The sequence below is a fragment of the Phocoena sinus genome, chromosome 3 (assembly GCF_008692025.1).
Source record: "Phocoena sinus isolate mPhoSin1 chromosome 3, mPhoSin1.pri, whole genome shotgun sequence".
Lineage (NCBI taxonomy): Eukaryota > Metazoa > Chordata > Mammalia > Artiodactyla > Phocoenidae > Phocoena > Phocoena sinus.
In genome coordinates this window covers 13,476,711-13,498,854 of record NC_045765.1, presented here as the reverse complement: position 1 = coordinate 13,498,854, position 22,144 = coordinate 13,476,711, and the positions used below count along the sequence as shown (strand labels likewise).

Genomic DNA, 22,144 nt, shown 5'->3' with positions numbered 1-22,144 from the left:
GTGTGAGTACAAGATGACAAGTTCAGTTGTGGACATGATGAGTTTGAAGTATCTTTGACAGATCCAAAGGTAAATGCCCAGGTAGTTGGGACATGGAGGGATGGCTGGGCTATGGGTTCTCTAAGAACTGAGAATCACCAGTATGGAGACAGTAGGAGCCAAGAAGTGAATGAGATCACCCAGGAAGCAAGAACAGACACAGAAAGAGGAACATCAAGCAACGCCCCCCCCCCCCCGCCCCCACACACACAAAAGACTGCAGTGGAATCTGGAGAAGCAGCACCCAGAGAAGGGGAGGTATAGGTAATAAAAGAAACAGGCAAATAAAATGGGAAGTGTACCAAGAAAAGGAGAACTGCCAGAGAAGGTAGTCAGGAGTATCAAATGCCACAGAGGCTGAAGCCAACCAAGTGGTCTATGGCTCTGGTTGAAGCTTTTCCTAACCGGAGCCAAAGAAGCAGAAGAACGTGCTGCAGTTGGAGGCAGGGGCCATCTTTTGTAAGATCCTTGGGCAAATCTCCAGGACTGACCCCAGAGGGACACATAGCGGTGACGCCACGCAGGTGGTGTGTGGCCCGTCTCTACGATGCAAGAAACCAACATGATCAAGACCTCAGCCTCTGAAGATGGTCACTTTGAGTCAAAAACCAACTTGCCTGGGAAAGTCACTTAACCTATTTGGCCTCGGTTTTCTCACCATAAAACGGGGGGCGGGAGAGGGAGGACAACAATACCTACCTCAGCGGGTCGGGGTGGGAATAAACTATTTCATGTATTTTTTATAAGTGCTAACAACACCGGCAGGCACAGAACCAACGCTCGTAAGTATTCCCTATAATTCTCACTGTGCTAACTACCTCGGCAGGTTATAATTCTCACTGTGCTAACTACCTCGGCAGGTTCCGAGGCACCCGGGGCGCGCCTGAAAGGGCTGAGGCGGACGAGACTCTGGGGTAAGACCCGAACAACCTCTACATAGGTTCGAGGGCCCTCCAGGGGAGTCCTGCGAGCCTCAGTACATAGCTTGGTGGCTGGAGCCTGGCTATCTCTAGGTAGGTCCCCTGGCCAGCGCCGAGGTCCCGCAGCACGTCTCGAAGGGACCTCGCTTCGACTATGACGGCGCCCCTATTCTCCTTTTCTCTTTGGTTCCCCCTGGCCGGACGCGGAGACCCCTAGACTACCAACACAGCCACGCCGCCTTCCCGCGCTCGTCCCGGTACCAACTGAGGCTGCGCGGGCCTTGAAGGGCGGGAGCCACAGACCCCACGCGCGTGCGCCCTCTGCTGGCGCCCAACGGTCTTCCTGGCGCGCTTGCGTACGCGCCACAGACCCCGCCCCCGGATTGAGGGAGCGCGGAGCCGTTGGCCAAGCTCCCCGCCCTCCCCCTCCCATCGGGGGGCGGGGCCGCCCCAGAGTGGAGGGCAGAAGGAGGGGACACGGGCTGCCACGCCTCTGCCCTGTCCCCATTTGAAGCCCCTCGACTCCTCACCGCTGGCCAATCGCAGTCCGCCCTGTCCTGAGCGCCGGCCAATGAGCGGCACGCTCGGGCCGCTTCCGGCTCTGTGCCCAGCTCGCCCCTTCCCCACGTCTTCCCGAGACAGGCGGGGCGCGGGGGCGGGCGTCGGCCGCGGTGACGCGCGTCGGGCCGGGAGCCAATGGGGAGGTGGGATCGGCGCTGATGGACGGGCCCAGGGGCCAGTGGCGAGGCGCTGGCAGCACTTCCCGTCGGGGAGAGAGTGTAATATGGCGAAGACCTACGATTACCTGTTCAAGCTGCTGCTGATCGGGGACTCGGGGGTGGGGAAGACCTGTGTCCTGTTCCGCTTCTCCGAGGACGCCTTCAACTCCACTTTCATCTCCACCATAGGTAGCAGGGCTGGGGAGCGGCCGGGGGCGCGGGAGGCCCGGGCCGGGCGCGCCCCTGAGGGGCTGGGGCTGAGGGAGCGGCCGGGCCGGATGGAGAAAAGAGCAGAGGGTCGAGGGAACTGGAGGGGAAAAGAGCAGTCGCCTGCACCGCCGTTTGGCGGTTCCCGGGCCATGGGCGGGGTGGGCACCAGGTGCCCATTTCGCAGATGGGGAGACTGAGGCACCAACCCTCAGCCTGCTCAAGGAGTGTATGGCTTGGACGAGGTCTTGGCGCCCGTCATTTTGTTCTGTCCTCGCAGCATACCTTGAAGCAGTTCTTTGGGGTCCTTGTCTTACAGAAGTGGAAACTGAGGCACGGAGAGTTGTCCGTGGGGAAAGGACAGTGACAAGTGACATCTGATCTTACTGAGCATTTACTGTGTGCCAGGCGCTTTATGTGCATTACCACACTTTCCAGTCCTCTGTGTCAGGTGCTGTTATGAGTTCGTTTCACAGTGGAGGAATTTGAGGCTCAGGGAGGATACTGGACTTGCCCAAGGTCACTCGGTCTACAGGTGGCAAGGATGGTATTTGTACCTGGGTGTGTCTGACCCAAAACTCAAGGCTCAACCATCCCAGAGAGATGTGAGCACAGCTGATCCACTTTGAAGCCAGGACTCCAACGCAGACCTCTCCTGCTCTTTCCTCTGGAATGTTCAGGGGTTGAGCCCCTCTTCCTGACCCTGTTTCCCCCATGAATGAATTTCTTCTGGAAGGAATGGTGAGAGGGAGTCCAGACACTTCCCCTGCGCGGACTTCCATCTCACTCGAGGGTGACAGAAATGGCGAGTGACAGCCGCCTGCCCTGGGACCTGTCATCCGGAGGAGATGCCAGATAAAAGCTTCAGTGAGAAACCAAAATCAGCGGCTGCCACAGACAGCCCTGACTTCCCTATCGCTAGGCCCAGGACACCGGTTGTCACTTTGCAGAACAGCCTTTCCTGCAGGGCCAGCCCACATTGTGGTTGAGCAGAATTGGCTTATCGCTTCCCGGTTCTGACATACACAAAAGTGGAGCAGACTTCTTCCCACACCACAAAAACAGCCATTGCCCACATGAAGAGTTTGACCTGGAAGTAACACCCATCAAGCAGAGTGGCCTGTAAGCTACGCAGTCTTGCTCTGGAGTGGGGAAGCAGGAGAATGGTCCCCAAGCCCAGGAACTGGAAAAAACCTGGGAAAAGGGCTTTCCTTTACCCCTGTGTACCTTATCTTCCTAAACCCCACAATTAGCTGCTGATTCCATCCTTGCCGTCCTCCAGGAGCTGCACTTTGGAAGACACTTAGCTGCCAGATGTAAAGAGAATTGGACTGGAAATCATCGTGCCTGGGTTCCAGCTGCTGTTTGCCCTTAAACAAGCACTTCGCCTCTCCGAGCCCTGTTTCTTCAGCTTAGGAGTGGTGTTCTTTGCTTTGGCTATCGCCTGGGTTGTGGAGGATCAGAACTGTACAATGAATAGGGGGTTGTCACCGCTGCCAGAGACCATGGAGAGGAAGCAGAATGTCTCTTGTAGTGACCGCATCCTTCCCCTAGGCACATGTCTTTCTGATTCCTCCCCTTCCCTAACTCCAAGGTCAAACTTTGGGATAGCCCATGCGTCCCCACCAATCAGGAAGTGATATTAACTCCTGGTAGACTGTGGCTCGCTCTCAACCCAGACCTCAGTTTCCCAGAGTCAGAACGTTCCCAGTGAGATCAATTCAGGGGTTGAGTGGTTTGTCTGTTTTTTAATTCTTGACCAGGAAACCCAGTCTAGTCCTTTAGGGCTCTGAGGAGGCCAGCCTGCACTTGCAGATGAGGACATTACTTGGGCAAGGTCGTCTAAGGAGGTGGGCGTGGCACTCGAACCCAGGTTCCCTCCCTCCCACCCCGGGATTCTCATTACATTTGTAGCCTTCCTGCAGGCCTCTGTCTTCTAGGAAAGTTTAATTCCCCCTGGCCTTGAAGTTATGGCCTCATGACTAAGGCCTCGTAAAGTTTACACTTCCTAATTAAATTTGGTGTGTTAATAAAACCCAGGAGGAAGATAGAACAGAGTGATGCTTTGGGTTCTGTGGACTGAACAGTGCTTCTTGATTTCATGGGTCCTGTGCATCTGTGAGAGGAGTGGGGTATGTTTTAGGAAGAGTTAACACTGGGTGGCTTAGTCCTGAAATACATTCTGATGCATAGAGGTGATTCTGTATTGGCACTGAGTGTATCTCTGTATTTTCTGTATAGATCAGGGATTAAGTGGCTGTTCACTGTCTGCCCAGGTTACATTTTGCCAAAGCCTATTCTCATAGGCTCCGTCAATCAGTCATTTGTGGTGTGAACTTGGCCCCGTGGCTCCTGGAATTGGCTCTCCCCAGCCTGGCTCAGCCCCCAGCTCCTCCTCAGGGCCCCATTCATTCATTCCTTCAGAGAAGTGGTTGATGTACATGAAAGTGCTTACTTGGTAAACTGTGCGGCACCACGTCGATCCCGTTGCGCTTTATGTTTTCATCCAGCCATCTTTCCCCGGTGCCTGCTGTGCACCAGGCATCCGCTTCAGTGCGGGGGCTGCAGAGGTGACTGGGATGAATCAGAGGGAAGCAGAAATGTAACAAAGCCTGTAGTCAGAGCGTCTGTGCAGGACGAGGTGATCAGCTTCTAGTAAATACGTACTCAGGCCCTGCCATGCATTCATGGAGATGCAACCATGAATAAGACGTGTGAGTCCCTGCCCTCCTGGAGCTTATGTTCTAGGAGACAAAACTCAAATACAGGCTTATATTCCCTGTGGTCCCCAGGACAGCTCCTGAGGCGGGCAGGGATGGAATTAGCATCCCCATGCCGTGTTCTGAGGGGGTCAGGCCAGGCCTCAGTCTCAAGGCTCCACAGGCGGAGATTTAGAACCAACTCCTGGGGGCAAAGGCTGGATTTGGCTGTTACCCCTCCACGCAGGCCATTCCAATTGGCAAGTTTTGCTCCCATGTGCATGGAGCAAATGAGCAAATATACGACGTCAGGGATAGTGCGTGAAGAAGATGCAGCAGGTGAGGGGAGCGAGGATGGTTAGGAAGACTCCTCTGAGGAGGTGACTTGAACAGAGACCTGAGTGAAGGGAGAGGGGAGCCAGATGGCCATGGAATGAAAGAACATTCCAGGAGGGGAAGGAGCAAGCGTAAAAGCCTGAGGCTGGAACACGCTTGGGCATTGTGGCCGGAGAGGAGGGCAAGAGCCATGGATGCTGAGGTGACCAGGTTAGGAGCACTCAGGCAACTGTTTTCACTTTATTCTGGGGCCCAGGAGGCGGTGGAAAGGTTTTTAACCGTTAAACGGTTTTATTGTCGGGAATTCCCAGGTGCCTTGTGGTTAGGATTCCGGGCTTTCACTGCTGTGGCCCAGGTTCAATCCCTGGTCGGGGAACTAAGATCCCACGAGCCACGTGGCGCAGCCAAAAAAAAATGACAGAAAAACCCCCAAAGCAGTTTTATTGACATATAATTCAACTCACCCGTTTAAAGGGTACAAGTCAGTGGCTTCAGATATATTCACAGAGCTGTGCAACCGTCACCACAGTCAGTTCTAGAGCATTTTCATTATGACAAAAAGACACTCCACACCCCTTGGTCAATCTCATTAATCTCCTCACATCCACGCCCCAGCAACCACTAACCTCTTTTCTGTCTCTGGATTTGCCATTCTGGATATTTCTTATGAACAGAATTACATACTGTGTGACCTTTCACGTCTGGCTTCTCTCTCACTCAGCGTGATGTTTTCAGGATTCATCCACGTTGTCGCATATGTCGATGCTTCATCCCTTTTTATGGCTGAGTAATATTCCACTGTAGGGAAAGACCACGTTTTGTTTATTCATTCACCTGTTGGTGAACACACTGGAAGGTTTGGAGCAGAGCTTAGCTTGGTGACATGGTTGAGTGTGTGTTCTGGAAGCTGGGGAGGGGATTGAGGGGACAACGGTGGGAGCCTGGAGAGCAGCCGAGGAGGCTGAGAGCACCCTGGCCCTGGGGAAAGGGGACTAAAGCCAGAGGGCGGGAAAGAAGGAGGGCAGGGTCAGGAAGGCTTCTTGGGAGGTGACCTTCCTGCAGGTCTTAAAGGAGGAGAAGTTTGCCAGGCTGACAGGCGGGCAGGGTAGGGACCACCCACAGAGAAGGAACAGCACGTGTAAATGCTAGAGGCCCACCTGCATCAGGTACATCTCGGGGCCCAGCGTCCCGTGTGCTTGGAAGGCTGGGTGCATGTGGCTGGAAGCGTGGGGCTCTGGCCCGAAAAGGGCTGTGGAGCCTGCTTCACGAGGCTGCCTCCCGGGAAAGGGAGGAGAACACAGCTTTGGCACCTGAGCTACCTGGGTTTGCCCGCCAGCTCTGCCCCTCACCAGCTTCACTCTGAGCAGCTCCTTTCTGCCCTCTGAGCCTCAGCCTCCCCTTCTGTGAGAGGAGAAAGTTCGCCGGGTGCCTCCAGATTCGTTTGCGGGATTCAGAGATTCCCACGTGCCCGGCAGGTGCTCCAGAAACCATGGCAGCTGTTACCTGCACAGGTTGTCAGCATCCGTCCTAGACACAGCTTGGGAAATGGACTGACACTGATGTGCACTTCTTTTTTCCTTTTCTTTTCTTTCAGGAATTGACTTTAAAATTAGGACCATAGAGCTCGATGGCAAGAGAATTAAACTACAGATATGGTAAGAGTCGTTTCCTTCATTAGCCCCCTCACCCAGCGAGTGCTTTGAGCCCGAAGCCCCTGGTGCCCCGTACCCTTCCCTATGACCACGGCCTCCATCTCTCTGTGCCCAGCCCGGACACATCAGGCTTTCTTCAGAGGCCCCAGGAACGGTGCTCTGCTTTCTGCTGGGGCTTAGAGTCTGTGTCAGCCCCTTCTGAGGACACAGCTACCAGTCCCAGTTCTGATGTGGGCACAGTCTGGGCCTGGGCTTCAGAGCCACCTGTTCCCATTGAACTTGGAGAGAGCCCTCCTGGTGGTGGTGAAGGCTGCCAGGATAGCAAGATACCACAGCCCGGCATTTCCTTCTAAGCCCGTCAGCTCGCTGAAGAAGGCCTGACATCGCTTCCTCTTTTGTCTCCTGGGGACGCCCAGACCTCACTTCCTAATACAGAGACCCGAAATCCCAGAACTGAAAATAAGCTGAGGCCAGGCCCAGCAGTGAGACCTGTTTCTGTTCTGCTCACCTGGGGCTGACTTCCCATGCTACATAAAATCAGGGAATTTGTGAGTCCCCGTCACGGATGGTGACTCTGGTCTGCAGCCCACTGCGCTAGGAAGGCTGGGCTCAGATGGTCAGAGGGTAGGAGAGTCCTACCCTGCAGCCACATCACTTGCAGGGAAGCACGAACCCTGAGCAAAAGAGAGAGAAGTCACATTTGGGAGAGTGGCTCAGTCGTTCCGGTCCAGGCACATGCCTGCGGGTGGGAGGGCTGCCGTGAGATGGACTGTGAAGCCTCCCTCCCAGCGGCTTCTCTCCCCAACTCAAGTCTCAGAGCCTGGACACAGCCCCGCCTGCCCAGCAGGTCCCCTTGACTTCAGTTGTATCCGCCTCTGAACCTGGCTTCAGAATCGAAATCTGGGTGTGGCCCAACCAATCATACTGAGCTCCGGCGGCAGCAGCCAGTCTCTGGCCGCCTCGTAAGTTACAGGGCCGTAGAAGTTCCTCTATTTACAACACGTTGGCTCCCCAGCAGTCTCAGTGCCCAAGTCCAAAGTGACACCATACCAGCAAGCAGAAGTTTTTATTTCTTTTCCTCCTGTCCTCGTGCTTCTGCTCTTAGCAGTCGCAGTGGGGTTAATGACTCTCTTAAAATTCTTCTAGAACAGTCATAAAGTAACTGATCATAACCGCTAACATCACCTGCTATTGGCGGCAGAAAGTCAACTTAGCCCCAAATAAGGTGTGTCTGTACAGTCCAGACGTGCAGAGCCCTGCAAAGGGGGAGGTGCAGGGTCAGAGGAGGAGCCCTGGGCCCAGAGACAGAAGACGTGGTCTTGCCCTGGCTCTGCCACTGACTAGTTGTCACCTTTAAACCAAACACTGAATACCCTCCATGCCAAGAGCTGGGCTAGGCATGGGTGCGTGTTACCCAGGTATCTCCACCGTACCCACGAGGAAGGACTTTCCCCCGACCTCCACCAGGATGGCGAGTGTGGAAGTGCTTCCTAAGCCCCGCTGAGCTCGACCAGCTCAGCCCACCAGCAAGGGCTGTGTTCCCGTGCCATGTGACCAGCCTCTTCCGCATACAAGGCTCCAGATTTTCACAAATAATAACATCCAACCTTGGCTCTTCTGTGGCCCAGAAACTCTGGGGAAAATCCCCAGGACGACAAGATGTAGCAGAGGAGTCACTGCCACATCCCCAGCCAGGAGACATCAGACACCTGCCCAAGCCAGTTTCCTTCTCTGTAATAATGGGGGGCTGCCTCACAGCGGGATGATAAATCAGGAGATGACCCGTGAGAAAGCTGGGCGTCCATACTGGGTAAATGCCCCTCATTCTCACTGTGACGATTGTTCTCTTTCTGTGTCGCTAATATCCCTTTTTCTCCTCATCGTTAGGGACACAGCTGGTCAGGAACGGTTTCGGACGATCACAACGGCCTACTACAGAGGCGCCATGGTATGGATTATTTTGGCGCGGGGGGGTTGTCTTTTTTTTTTTTTACGTCAAAATGAACATCAGTGCCTTAGATACCAAAATCTGGATGTTTCTGAGGAGCCCGTGCTCTGGCTTCTCAGGGGTCCTTGGTCCCAGGTTAGTTTTAGGAAAAGGCTGTGTGCCCCACCTCTGCCCCCTCGTCCTCCATACCTCCCCTTCTGGCTCCAGAAACAATGCAGGGTTCAAGGAAACCTAATTCTCCGGGAATGAAGAAAGACACAGGAAGCCGGTTCTTCCAGGTGAGGTCAGAGAAATCAGAGCCAGCATGCCCCAACACTTCAGAGCGCTCACGTGGCCCGTGTCAGCCTCTGTGGAACTTGCTACTGAAAACATAAAGATCATCCAGGAGCTGACTTGCTAAGGGCTGTTGGCTGTTAACATCTGTTGCCTGCCCCTGAGGTGGGGTCATGTGATAGGAAGACTCATTCATCATCCCTCAAATTATTTTTTTTTATAAATTTATTTATTTAATTAATTTATTTATTTTTGGCTATGTTGGATCTTTGTTGCTGCGCATGGGCTTTCTCTAGTTGTGGCGAGCAGGGGCTACTCTTTGTTGTGGTACGCAGGCTTCTCACTGTGGTGGCTTCTCTTGCTGAGCACAGGCTCTAGGTGCGCGGGCTTCAGTAGTTGTGGCTCATGGGCTCAGTAGTTGTGGCTCTTGGGCTCTAGAGCGCAGGCTCAGTAGTTGTGGCACACAGGCTTAGTTGCTCCGCAACATGTGGGATCTTCCCAGACCGGAGCATGAATCCGTGTCCCCTGCATCGGCAGGCGGACTCTCAACCACTGCGCCACCAGGGAAGCCCATCCCTCAAATATTTCTACCGAGCACCTTCTCCGGGCCAGGCCAGAACTAGATGCAGAGGGCAACCTGGATTGGGCCAGGGTCCTGTCCTCGAGAGCCCTGAGCTGGTCATGCGCCTGCAAGGGGTAGACAGAGCAGGGTGCTTGGGGGCCGTGGGGAGTGGGAGGCAGATCCTCAGGACCTTGTTCAGCCCCCTGGGTCACGCTCTGAGCTTGGTCTCCTTACTTGGAAAGTGGAACAGAGAACAGGAGTATGCTCCAGGCAGCTGTGAGGATAGATGCCCAGCTCCCCATTTCCAGCTCCCACTGCACTCCATCCTTTCCATGATGCACCCCATCAATCAGCTATAGACCCGTTTCCTCCACTAGGCCATGAGCTCCAGGAGGGCTGGGCCACCTCTTGGTCCCTGCCACATGCACGGTGCCTGGGGCCATGCTGAATATGCGGTAGGAGCTCAGGAAATACTGATGGACAGCAGAAATGAATAGAGGCATTAAGTATTTAGAGCATCCCGCACAGCATCTGAACATAATAGAAACTCAATCATGTGGGTTGCAACCTTAGTGCTCCTCATTAAAATTAATTTACTAATTTTCCCCTCACCTTGCTTTGCTCTGGTGGGGCGGGGGCCTTGGGGCACTGGGGTCCTGGGGGAGCTTCTGCTGTATGGCCTCAGGTAGGCCCCATCCCTCTCTGGGTTGAAATAGCACCCCCTTCCCCATTCACCAAGCCCTTCCCTCCAGCAGGCAGTGGCCCCAGGTCTTGGCCATAAAGCCCTGAGTGTGGGTGCCATATCATCCCCATTTTACAGATGAGGAGGCTGAGGCTTGGCACCATTCCAGGCCCTGCTTAAATTCACACAGAGGGTAAATGTCTGGGCTGGTAGTGGCTGGCCCTTTCCAGCCCCCACATCTCAGCCAGACCCTGACGAGGCTGGACTGAGCCATCTGTAAGACCTTGTCCAGCCCCAAGATGATTGTATCCTCCTAGACCTGCGCTAACCTGCACAGAAGCCTCTGGCTGTGTGTGGCTATTTGAATCTAAACCAGTAAAAGTAGGACACTCAGCCCCCCGGCCGCACTGGCTGCATTTCAGGTACCCCGGAGCCATGTGCAGCCAGTGGAGACCATATAGGACAGCACAGAGAACATTGGCAATGTTGCAGCCCCGTCATCATCTTCGTCCTTGTGGCAGTGGACCCTTGGGTCCCAGATTTGGGGAGCATCGGGTATCTGGTGTCTTGTTGTGAGCTTGCAAACAGATATGGGGAGCTGTGCCCAGACTGGGGCCAGGAAAATGGTCACTTGGAGCCCCGAGGGGAGCTTCACGGAGAACCTGGAATAGGGTGACACTGTTTTCCAGGGACTTCTGCTCTTTCCTGATAGAGAGCTCTGTTCACTGCCCCCGACACCGCATAGGTAAAAATCTGGGACCTTGGAATCTTGCATACCTGGTGCCAGCCTAGTGGCGGTGGTGGCAGAATCCTGGGCCATCAAAAGGGCCGGTCCCTGGATAAAGGGGCAAAAAGCCCTCAGAGCCCTGTGGCATTTCTTGCCCCTGACAGTGGGAGGCCAGCTGCTGCGCAGAGGCCCCAGTGATGCTCGACTCACAGAGTCCATCCACCAGTGTCTTTATTCACTCTGGCTTTGGCTGGAGCATGTCACACATCACGGCCACTAAAACTCCTCCAGGTCCTCCCGTCAGCAGTCTCTATTCAGTCTCCCCAAGAGACCACTGAATGAGGGTTCCCAGATGGCATTTTTGAGGGGTTGTGGCTGTAGCAGGCTCTAAGGCCGCTGTGCGCATCCCCAAGGTCACAGCGGGGATTTGGAATTGCAGCGACTCGCTTGCGCTGTCTGTGTGGTTTTGTCACACACCCTCGCCCCTGCGGTTATCTGCCCAGCACACAGGGCCCGGGTTCTTACTCTGCAAATTCAGGCAGCCTCAGAGACGTCTTGGCCAGCACCAGAGCTTGTGGATGGAGGGCTAGGCCCTTGGAGCGGGTAGAGTGAAGGAATGGAGTGAGCCGGGCCTGGGCAGGACAGCTGGGACCTTGGAACCCCGGGGCTGAGCCGCACCGGGGCTGGCGATAGTATTGCTGCAGGCTGGCTCACCACGCGTGCCCTGCGAGGATGTCCAGGGCAACACGGGGACTGTCGCAGGGTGACCCTGAGCGTTGCTTGATCCTGATGAGGACCCAGGGAGATTCCTAACGGGAGCCAGTGTCATCAGCTCCTTTAGAGCTGGGCTAGAATCTTAAAGGTCACCTCTTTCTGCACCTCAGTTTCCCCTTTTATCAAGTGGGGATATTTGCCTTTCTCCTCGGCAGTGGCGAGATTGTGGGCTCAAGCAGAGACGGGTTCACTTTGCAGCTATTTCAGAACCCATGGACCGTCTCCCAGCTGCTCACGCATTGGTTATGGAATCACAGAGGCCTCAGCATTGCCTGCCCCAGTGCTTGAAGCCAGCCCCGACTCCGATGGGGTTGTTGGAAGGCACATGGGCATTAGGGTCTGTCCCCCCGGGCTTAGACCCCAGTTGTGTCCTTTACTCTCTGTCGTGTGACTGGGGACAGGGACCTAGCCCCCCACCCCCCAGCCTCAGGTTCCCCATTTTCACAGTGCAGACAGTGGGACCACCCGACCCAAGCCTGTGAGACTCAGGGAGACCCAGTTGCAGTACCTGGCTCATGGTAGGCACCAGATGAGGGGTGAAGCTGGGGTGACCAGTGGAGGCAGCCCTGGCTGAGCCCAGGAGATGACTCAGGGCAGGGTGGGGGGCGAGTGAGGGTGTGGAAGAGGCTGAGCATAGCCAAGGGTTGGCAAGAGGGGGAGCCCGGTGGGCATCAGGGCCATGGAATATAGCCTGCAGAGCAGGGGGCTGCAGGATGCGAGGCTGAGAGGTTGGCCACTGGGACCTCGCTGGCTGCTGAGACACACGGGCCGTACTTACCCTGCCAGTAGTGGGGAAACAGCAGGGCTCCTTTGTAAGCACAGGTATGGTAGGGTCTGGTCTGCGGCGTGAAGGGTCACATCAGTGGCTGAGGAGCCTGGGACACCAGAGAGAGGCTAGTGGTGGAGCCCAGCAGAAGGAAGGGCCCCGGGGATGGTGTCCTGTCAGGGTCCCTGCTGAACACCTTGCTGGGCCCTCCCCCTCAGAGGGCTCGCGGCTTGTCCAGAGCGTGTGTCTCTGTCTCTGCTTATTAGGGCATCATGCTGGTCTATGACATCACCAACGAGAAGTCCTTCGACAACATCCGGAACTGGATTCGGAACATTGAGGAGGTAAGGCTTGGGGACCCCTCCCATGTACAGGAACCTCCCACGCATCCTCTCCTCAGCCCTCACCCCGGAGCTTCCTGGTTTACACATGAGATCACTGAGCCCAGAGGCACCTAGAAGTAACTCGCTGGGAACAGAGTCAGGGAGACGGGAACCCACGCAGTCAACCCTGGAGAACACGCTGGCCCGGCCTCATCACAGAGCAACCCTGAGAGCCCATTTCCCCAGCCGGGCTGTCGGGTTTGGGCAACATCGAGGTGAAGGAAGAAGGATATCCAGTCACTGTGAGCATTTGGTGCTTTCTAGAGAAGGAAGGTCCTAGAGTTGGCATGACCTTTGTATCTGGTGGGTGTGGTGAGGGCATGTGTCAGGTTGGACTTTGAACTGCAGCAGAGCAGGGTTTGAGCTGGTATGAGCTCTCTGTGCCCATGCTCAGGCCAGCAGCGGCAGCTGCCTGTGGAAGGAGACCTTGAACCCTGAGGGAAGAGAAGGCGGCCAGCGCCGCCTCCCTGTCCCAAAGCCAGTGTCGTCACCTCCCCGCTCTCTACAGAGCTTACCCTCACCCTCAGAGCCTCCCTGGACAAGGTGCTTGTGGCTTGTGATGACTCACCAGGTGGGGTTCGGGTCTGAGAAGGTCACATCACAGCCAGCACCTGTGAGCAGTTGCACTGGGCCATCTCCCGATGACCCCGTTATTTCCTGGCAGGAGGCTGCACCTGGCCTGAGGAGGGGGTCCTCACACTGGCCTCTGTTCCGGCCGGTAGGCGAGAGAGCTTTCCAGTTAGTAGAAAGTTAGGGAGCAGAGAGGAGCGCGTTTCCCTGAGACCAGATCTGAGCTGCAGCAAGAAGGGCCTTTCTGATGGTCCAGTCCTTCAGGAAGCAAGGCCCACTGGGTTGGAATGTGGGGGCAGGTTGGAGGAAGGGACTGTTTTCAGGCGTGAAGGCAGAGTTAAGGGAACGCCAGGGGATGGCAAAGCACAAAGGGCTGGTGGCGGCCGAGGTCTGCGCCCACCCCCGGCACAGCCTGTTTCTGGAGCCCAGAACAGGGGCGCTGGAGCAGGGCAGAAGGTCCCAGGACAGCAGCTGGGGTCTCCAGCAGAGGAGCCGGGGAAGGAGGGAGGCGAGCAGAGGTCAATACCCCAGCCCCACTTGCCTCCCATAGGCCAGACCTGGCCGGGAGTCCGAGGACAGCCATGGTAGCCTAGTTGGCGTGGCCCATAGAGAAGCTGTCCTTGGCAGCCAGAAGGCGTGCGCTTGGTCAGGGTAGCAGCCAGAACCCTGAACTCTGTCCTGGCACTGGCTCAGTGACATAGGACAGGCCTCTCAGCCTCTCTGAGCTTCAGTTTGTCGTCTGTGCAGGGTGTGCCTAGCAGTCTTGACACCATCACTCTGATCTTGGGGGGTGGGCTACCAGTTGGTTGGTAGTCCGGTCTGACCTTACCTCTCACCTCCACCATCTGCCCCTCCCCTCCAGCACGCCTCTGCAGACGTCGAAAAGATGATACTTGGGAACAAGTGCGACGTGAACGACAAGAGACAAGTTTCCAAGGAACGGGGAGAAAAGGTAGGCATGGTGGCCGGCTTGGGCCTGGCACTGCCAGACACCTCAGGGCAGAGGGACCTCAGCGTCTGGGGTTCCCTGCATGGAGGCCAGCCCTGCCCTGCCCCAGAGGGCCCCCCGATTGCTCACTGATGGTGAGGCTGGGCTTTTGGGGAGACTCCCTTAACAATCTTTTTGAGCATAAGATGACCCATCTCCTGGGATGCAGGGCTTGACTGGGCATGCAGATGAGTCGGTTGTCCAAGTGGGGCACATGCCATGGGAAGCGAAGGTGGAAAGCACACGCCCAGCCGGGCTTCAGGCTAAAGACTGAAAGCAGCGAGGGCTTCTGGGTGTGCTCTGCTTACTTCTGCACAGCGTCTCGTGGGACCCGTCGAGGCCACAGCGGGCGGAGAACAGAGCCGTGGTTTGAGCCAGGCCCTCCTCCACCCTCCTGCCACGGACATTCACCACCTGCTCTCCACTGGTGGCTTGAGGGAGCAGGCCCCACTCTGTCTGTCTGTCTCGGCCCCCCTCAGGGCGCTGTGCAGAGGTCTGGGTACCTGGTGGCTGATGTTGCATGTTTATCTCCCTCCCTCGCAGCTGGCCCTGGACTATGGAATCAAGTTTATGGAGACCAGCGCGAAGGCCAACATCAACGTGGAGAACGTGAGTCCCGGGCCCACAGCGCCGGCCCATTAGGGCTAAGGATCGGGCCGCACCCTCCAGGGAGGCTCTGTCACAGGGACTGGTCACAGCTTCGGCTGCCTCTTGGACAGACGGCTGAGAGGCACTTCTTGGGCAGCACCGTGTGCCAGGCCTCTTGCAAGGCCCAGGGGGCCTGGGGGAACCGCCCCCATGTCCTGACATCAGCAGGTGCCAGCCCCAGCTGGGCACCTAGGACATGATCTCACTGGCTCTCACGCAGCCCTGGGGAGCAGGCGCAGTTTTGCAGGTGGGGAAACCGAGGCTCAGAGAGTCTCTGCGCTGGCTGGCGCCCAGGCCTGCCTCCGGGTTTGTGCTTTCGTTCACACCACCCGCACAGACAGGGTCACGAGCCCATACAGAGTAGGGCACCCTGACCAAGCCTTGGCCCAGGCCTCCTCCTACTGTCCACCAGCAGTGCCAGCCCTGCAGCTCACCTGCCTTCTCCTCCTTACCGCCACTCCCGTGATCTTTCCAAAATGGATCTTCCACGCCACTCCCAACCTCAGCCCCTGCGCGAGGCACAGAAGGCCCTCGCTAGCTGGCCCCAGCCAGTGTGTGCCGCCCACAGCTCAGGCCTCGCCCACCACTCTCCGTCCCTGGCCGCCTGTGCCTCACCTTCCTCCAGGCCTTTGCCACAGTCCCTACACCCCCACCTTCCCATCAGGGACCAGCCCGTGTGGCCCCTTCCCGAGGAGGCCTCTGCCGTTCCCCAGGCCCTGAGGCCCCCTTTAGGCGTCCGCAGCACCCCAAGGTACCCTCCGCGACAGAACTTTCCACGTCACCTGGGTGTTTGCTGAGACTCTGCTTCTTGCCGAACCAGGAGCCCCTCGACTGCAAGTGCTGAGGCCAGCTCATCTCTGTATGAGGCCCGGAGTAGGGTTGGTGCCAGAGTAGGGTTTATAAGTGTTGTCCAGGTGGGGGAAGGGAAGAAACGGTCAGGAGCCTGTGACAGAGGCAGCAGCCTGGGGTCAGGCCTTCGCCAACCCTTGAAAGATGAACCTTTCACCCTACCTACCAGGCCTTCTTACTGGGCGAGGACCCAGAATGAAGCTCGTTTGGCCAAGGAGCCACTTGTCTTTCTGCCCTGCCCCTGACTGTTAGAAGCGTGGCAAAGTGGGCAGATAGAGCACAGGGGTCAGGGATGGAGAGCTCAATCAGTCAGTTAGCCACTGAGTGCCTTGAGACAAGTCACTTGGGCACCCCCTCTCCAAGCCTCAGCTTCCTCTCTGACCAGCCAAGGGTGATCCCACCTTTCAGAGTCATTGGTTTAGGGGAAGTGGTCCAGGTGGGTGGGGGTATCCCTGTAGGGGCAGGAGATGGGACTGAACAGGTGAGACCCATGCCCAGGTCTCTGTCCTAACACTGTTCCCCACACTGGCCCTGCTGTTGAGCCGCACCCTCTGTGTGGCAGTGTCTAGGAACCAGCAGGCCCCCCACCTGCTTCCCATTCCTGGGCTACTAACTACGTGCTTATTCCACAGGCATTTTTCACTCTCGCCAGAGACATCAAAGCAAAAATGGATAAAAAATTGGTGAGTGTGTGTCCTCCCCGGATCCCCACATGCACCCCTGTTGGAGCTGGCTGGCATCGCTCTCAGTGGTGTGATGCACCCCCAGGCAGATCCTGCTTCTTAGGGCCCAGGTGCACCTAGTAGGGCATCTCTAGGAAGGGGGGTAGAGTTATCGGGTGTGGTGGGGCCATCCACCCTGAACATGCCTCTCAACTACATCTTTCCTCCGTGGCCCAGAGCTGCTCAGTACCAGGCGCTGCTCACTAAGCACACAAGCTAGCTGGGGACACCGGACCCTTTCCGTCCCTCTTGGGAGCCAAGCATGCACGAAGGTAGAGGGCCTCCTGCAGAAAAGCCCCCCAGGCAGGCCCAGAACCACGGTCCACCCCGTAACAAGGCCCCCAAGCCGGGCTCGTGTCTGACAGCTGCCGGCTTTCCATCCTGATGAGTCCAGCAGGTCGATAGCCTTTTTCTTCCTTCCAGCCCGAAATTCTGCAGGTTGTGACAACCTTCAGTGGGTGCCGGGGCCCTGAGGCCTCCAGGAGGTCCTGCCTGAATCCCTCCGCATCCACCCTTTCATTCCTTTCTAGCTTTTCTGTTTACCACATGAGCAGTTTCACAGTCCCCAGCATTCAGCATAACTAGTGCTTTCTTGGTAGGGTCTGAACGCTGAACTATATTTTGGGCATGTTAGCGGCTAAACGCTGTCGTGAGTCTTACTCCAAAGCCTCTGTTCCAGTGACCACTCTTCCCGCCAAGTGATGCTCCCTGTTGTCTGATACGAGAGCATAAAGCACTCTATTTGTGACCTGTTTTGTGTCTGTGCATATAGGACTGCTCACACCATACAAAACGCCATTCAGGTAGTTCACATCTGACTTAAAATGAGTGTCATTTTCATAATTCTAAGATGCTGTGGATTGAATTGCAAGGCACACAATCAATTTAGTAGCAGCTGCTTAGCCAGAACAGAGGAGTCTGTGTGAAACCACTGTGCTTGTAGGAAGCTTTTCTTACAGTTGTGATTTTCTTAGAATTCTGTGTAAAACCACTGTGCTTGTAGAAAGCTTTTCTTACAGTTGTGATTTTCTCAGAATTCTGTGTAAAACCACTGTGCTTGTAGAAAGCTTTTCTTACAATTGTGATTTTCTCAGAATTCTGTGTAAAACCACTGTGCTTGTAGAAAGCTTTTCTTACAATTGTGATTTTCTTAGAATTCTTTCCTCTTCAATATAACAGTAAAATTTTGATTTTTAACGATCCTGCTGACTCACTCATGCCCGCCGGGAGTTACACGGAGCCTCACGGCAACACTTTGCCTGTGTTATTGATACCGGCCTGTTGATGGCCTCCAGAACGTGCCGTATCCTTCCAAGGCATAGATTGTGATGTTCACCATAATCCTTGCAGTTTCTCTTTTTTTCTTAACTAAGTTGCAAATCACCAACAGTTAAATTCTGTTCATTTCCTACCACCTTTGTTTATGTTCAGAGTTGCAACCCCACATCACTTCTATCAGGCGTCTTTTTTTTTTTTTTAATGTAATTGACATAGGACATTGTGTAAATTTGGCACCGTGTAGGCATTCAGCAGTTACTGTTGAATAAATCCAGGTTTTATCTGAGAGCTGAAAGATGAGAAGGAATTAGTCAAAGAAACAGGGCTGAACCTTTCCAAACATGGTGATGTGAGAGAAAATAGGATTTCAGTTCCCAGGGTAGGCAGGGATCAGAACAGAGGCTTCAGATGCCAGGCGACAGCACTGATGGATTTTCAACAGGGCTTGAGTTTAGGGCTTACCTCACCTGCAGCAGGGTGGAGGGTGAACTGTGGGGAAAGGTGGGGAGCCAGAGCCTTGGCACAGGGGCAGGGAGACCAGCCGGGTGAGTGAGTGGCACTGGGACCTTGAACCCAGCCACTCCAAATCCCAAGAGAGAGTACCTTTCTGCTGCCCTCAGCTGCCTCACTGATAGGTGCTCAGCACAGATGGGTAGATGGATGGGAAGGAGGCAGGGGTGGGTGAATGGAAAGAAGGAAATAGGGAAAGAAGAGAGTGAGATGGGTAAATAAGTGGTTGGAAAGATGTTGAGAGGGTGAATGGAAAGGGGTGGTTAGGTACGTGAATGAGTGATTAAAGGTATGAATTGTTGGAAGGAGTGATGGGTAGTAGATAAAAAGCAGATCTATGGGTTTGTGAAAGATGAATTGTTAGTTGGAGGGAACAGTTGGATGAATGGGTGGATGGTTGGTTGGAAGGGGATGGATGGGTGATGGATGGGAGGGGATGGATGGATGGTTGGAAGGTGACAGATGGATACATAGGCTGGCGGTTGGTTGGTTAGTTCATTAGTTGACTGGCTGGTTGGTTAAGAGACATAGAGCTCACGTTGCTCAGCCGTAACCTCAGAAAACCTCTTGTGATTTCAGGAAGGCAACAGCCCCCAGGGGAGCAACCAGGGAGTCAAAATCACACCGGACCAGCAGAAGAGGAGCAGCTTTTTCCGATGTGTTCTTCTGTGAGGAACGCCGCCTTACCCTGAGCCTCGCTCAGCCGAGCTGACTGTGCCTGTCCTGAGTGAGCCCCTCACTCAGCCGGGGCCCTCCCCCCTCACCACTCCCCGCCACGCCGCGGCCCCCGGGCCCGTGGCCACCGGAACACAATCGAGAAATTGTTTATTTTGGTAACTGATCTTTTTCAACTCTGGAGATGGAAGAAGTTAAGAATCTGCTACCTTTCCTGCGACATCCACTGAACGGGTCCATGCACCGTGTAAAGCTAGAGAGAGAGGTGGAGCCGCGGCACGGCCGTCAGTAGCAGCCCACACGGCAGGCCTCCATCTCTGGGCCTCGACATAGCTAGAGCCCCGCCGGAAAGCCCGTGCATGTCCCCCGCGGCAGAAGCGAGGCCCCCAAAGGCCAGTGATAGCTCCAGGGGAGCCCGTCTCTGCACCCTGAGCGAGGCAACTCACATCAGGCCCGGGAAGCGTCTGCCCAACAAATCCAACACCCGCTTTCACCTCTTCTCTCAGTTTTTGGACAAGTGACAGAAACCGTTCTCTACTCCCCGCCCCCCCCCCCCCGGCTCCACCCCTTCACCCCCATGTTAACTGTCAAACCAAAGGGAAGCACAAATTAAGGAAATCTGAGGAAAGAAGCATAGAGTGGCCTTTCCTGTTTACAGCCAGGTTTGGTCCCGTGGTCCAGCCAGGCCTTGGGCATGGCCAGTAGGTCCCTCCACAGTCCCCACCTGAGCACTGAGGGGTCTCCGTGCGTGCCACGGTGACCCCAAAATGCAGTCACACACGGCCCACCCTCGATCGGGGCACCTACTCCTCTTCGTCCTCCCGCTGTCTCCAAATCGGACGTTCTTTTCTAGAGATTTTTATTTTTCCAGATCTGTAGTGTCAGGAGGTGATTCTCTCCTTGATTTCCATCAGCAGACCCAGGTGATCGGGAACACACGCATTCCCCGCCCCGCAACCTCTCGGACGTGGCTGAGTGTGGGGTGGCCTGCGGGGCCCCACTGCAGAGCAGTCTGGGTGGGTTTTTAACTGCCATTGCTCAGTTCTGTTTTGACATCTCTACCGTCCCATAGACTGCGGTCGGGACCAGGTAACCAGGCCAGGGGGGTGTCACCAGGGAGCCTTTCCTTTTCTTTTTTTTTGAATTAAAACCAACATACCAGCAATTGTCTGCTCTCCCCTTGGTATCTCTTAACATGCTCTGTTTACATCGATAAATGCACTTAAGGAAAACAAATTAAAGCTCATTTTAAAGTTAACGGATTTTTATGTCCACATTCTCTGTAGGTACACAGATGTGGCCAGATGTTGGGTTCACAGGATGCCTGCTATTTAAAACACAGCCCAGGTCAGCAGGGGCCTCAGGTCTGGACAAGATCAAAGTAGAGGTGGCAGGTTACCCCAAGCTGGAGGAGAAGGTCACCCCAAGCTCTGAGGAGGTGACGCATTATCAAAAGACTGACGGGGGAGAATAAGCTTCCCAACCTGCCCCCTTCCCCAAACACACGCAGCACAGAAAAGCAAGGAGGTGTCCCTCCCTGCAGCACCACTTCATACACCACACCCCCTGCTTAACCCGCTCGGTCCACATCAGTCCCCGTCATGCCACCGAGTTTCTCTCGTCTTGGTCCCTACTGCACCCATTTTGCCAAGTTGAGTGATCCACTCTGAGCGCCCCCCTCACCTCTCAGGAAGTCTCCTCCCCATGGTCCTGCTTCAGACCCACGGCACAACCAGGGGCTGAGCCTCAGTTGGGCATGATCATAGTTCCCACCTCATAGGGTGGCTATGAAGCTCCCGTGAGGGCGCATCCCAAGCTAACTGCTATCACATTGTGTCATCATATTCATATCCATCATCATTAGCATCATTATTCGTCTTGTGCCCCAAGAGAAAAGCTCACCTCTCTTTTCACACCTTGTCTCTAATGGGGAACAAGTCATCCAAGTAGCTTACAGCTTTGAGCTGTAAGTATTTGCCCCATAATGCCCTAAAATTCCACCAGTGGCCCCCCGCAACCAGGTCAGGTGGCATCCTTGAACTCCTCAGTCCGACCTTGTACCAGCCTCTTGCTCAGAGAGTCATTACTATTCCTTGTGTCTGAAGACTTTGATGGGGTGGCAGGTGGGGAAGCAGCTCCTCAGCTACCATCCTCTTGTACCGAGACAGATGACACATCGGCTCTTTTTCTAATTACAGCTTTATTGAGATGTAATTCACACACCATACAGTTCACCCACGGAAGTGTGCGATTCAGTAGTCTTTACTGTGTTCACAGCATTGTGCAACCATCACCAGAGTCCGTTTTAGAACATTTTTATCACTCAGTACCCATTAGCGGTCACTCCCCATTCTCCCTCCCTCAGTCCCTGGCAACCACTAATCTACTCTCTGTCTATGGGTTTGCCTGTTCTGGATGTTCCGTATAAATAGAATCGCACGCGATGTGGCCTTTTGCATCTGGCCTCTTTCACTCAGCATGAAGTTTTTGAGATCAGTCATAGAGCTTCATCCCTTTTATGACTGCTTAGTATTCCACTGTGTGGATGGACCACATCTTTTATGCGTTCATCCGCTGATGGATGTTTGGGTTGTCTCCACCTTTTGGACACTTTGCCTATTGTCTGTTTCTCAAGTGTGCCAAGTTTGTTCCTATCCCAGGGCCTTTGCCCCTGCTGTCTCCTCTTCTGCCAGCCTCTCCTGCATGTGGACTTCTGTGGCATCAGTCTCCCCGTGGAGTATGAGCTCCAGCATGACACGGACAGGGCCTGTTTTGTCTTCTGCTTCATCCCCGGCATCTAACATGGTGCCCACACTTGGGGCTCAGTCAGTTTTTGTGGAATGAATGAATAGAATGGAGGCATTGGAGAATGAGAGAACTGTGAAATTGCGTAAAGCCCAGAGTTGACAGAGTCTAAGGGCTTCCCCACCCCTGACATCGACAGCCCCAGCATATCCCTGGGCTGAGACACCACTGTGGCCTCCTACCCCGAGAGCCACCCCACATAGGGGCCATTGAATGTCCCAGTCACCAACTGGGGCCTCCAGTGAGAAGCCCAGACCTGACGTTGGAAGGGTAAGGGGCTGACTTCAGAGGGGCAGGGGCCTTGGAGTCTCCCAGCCCCACCATCTCCCTGCTGGTCCCCTTCTGGAATGTTCCTCTGAGGGCCCTGTTCAAAGACTGTTGGCCACCAAGAGATGGGGGATGATTCAGTTGT

At 55.1% G+C, this 22,144-nt stretch overlaps 1 protein-coding gene across 1 annotated transcript; it reads left to right on the top strand.

Annotated features, from left to right (window-relative positions):
• The first annotated feature begins 1,527 nt into the window (after window positions 1-1,527).
• Window positions 1,528-20,185, top strand: RAB8A (RAB8A, member RAS oncogene family). Its single transcript, XM_032628979.1, has 8 exons — window positions 1,528-1,867; window positions 6,515-6,575; window positions 8,460-8,520; window positions 12,571-12,648; window positions 14,120-14,209; window positions 14,789-14,854; window positions 16,375-16,425; window positions 18,832-20,185. Exons 1-8 carry the CDS (start codon window positions 1,531-1,533, stop codon window positions 18,922-18,924), a joined length of 837 nt encoding a protein of 278 aa, XP_032484870.1. The 5' UTR covers window positions 1,528-1,530; the 3' UTR covers window positions 18,925-20,185.
• Window positions 20,186-22,144: the final 1,959 nt, after the last annotated feature.

Bases quoted from the DNA above. Each gene is read 5' to 3' on its own strand.
- RAB8A (XM_032628979.1), top strand. From the start codon at position 1,531: ATGAGCGGCACGCTCGGGCCGCTTCCGGCTCTGTGCCCAGCTCGCCCC. The intron at 6,576-8,459 runs GTAAGAGTCGTT...CCTCATCGTTAG, and splicing joins AGAATTAAACTACAGATATG to GGACACAGCTGGTCAGGAAC. The intron at 8,521-12,570 runs GTATGGATTATT...TCTGCTTATTAG, and splicing joins CCTACTACAGAGGCGCCATG to GGCATCATGCTGGTCTATGA.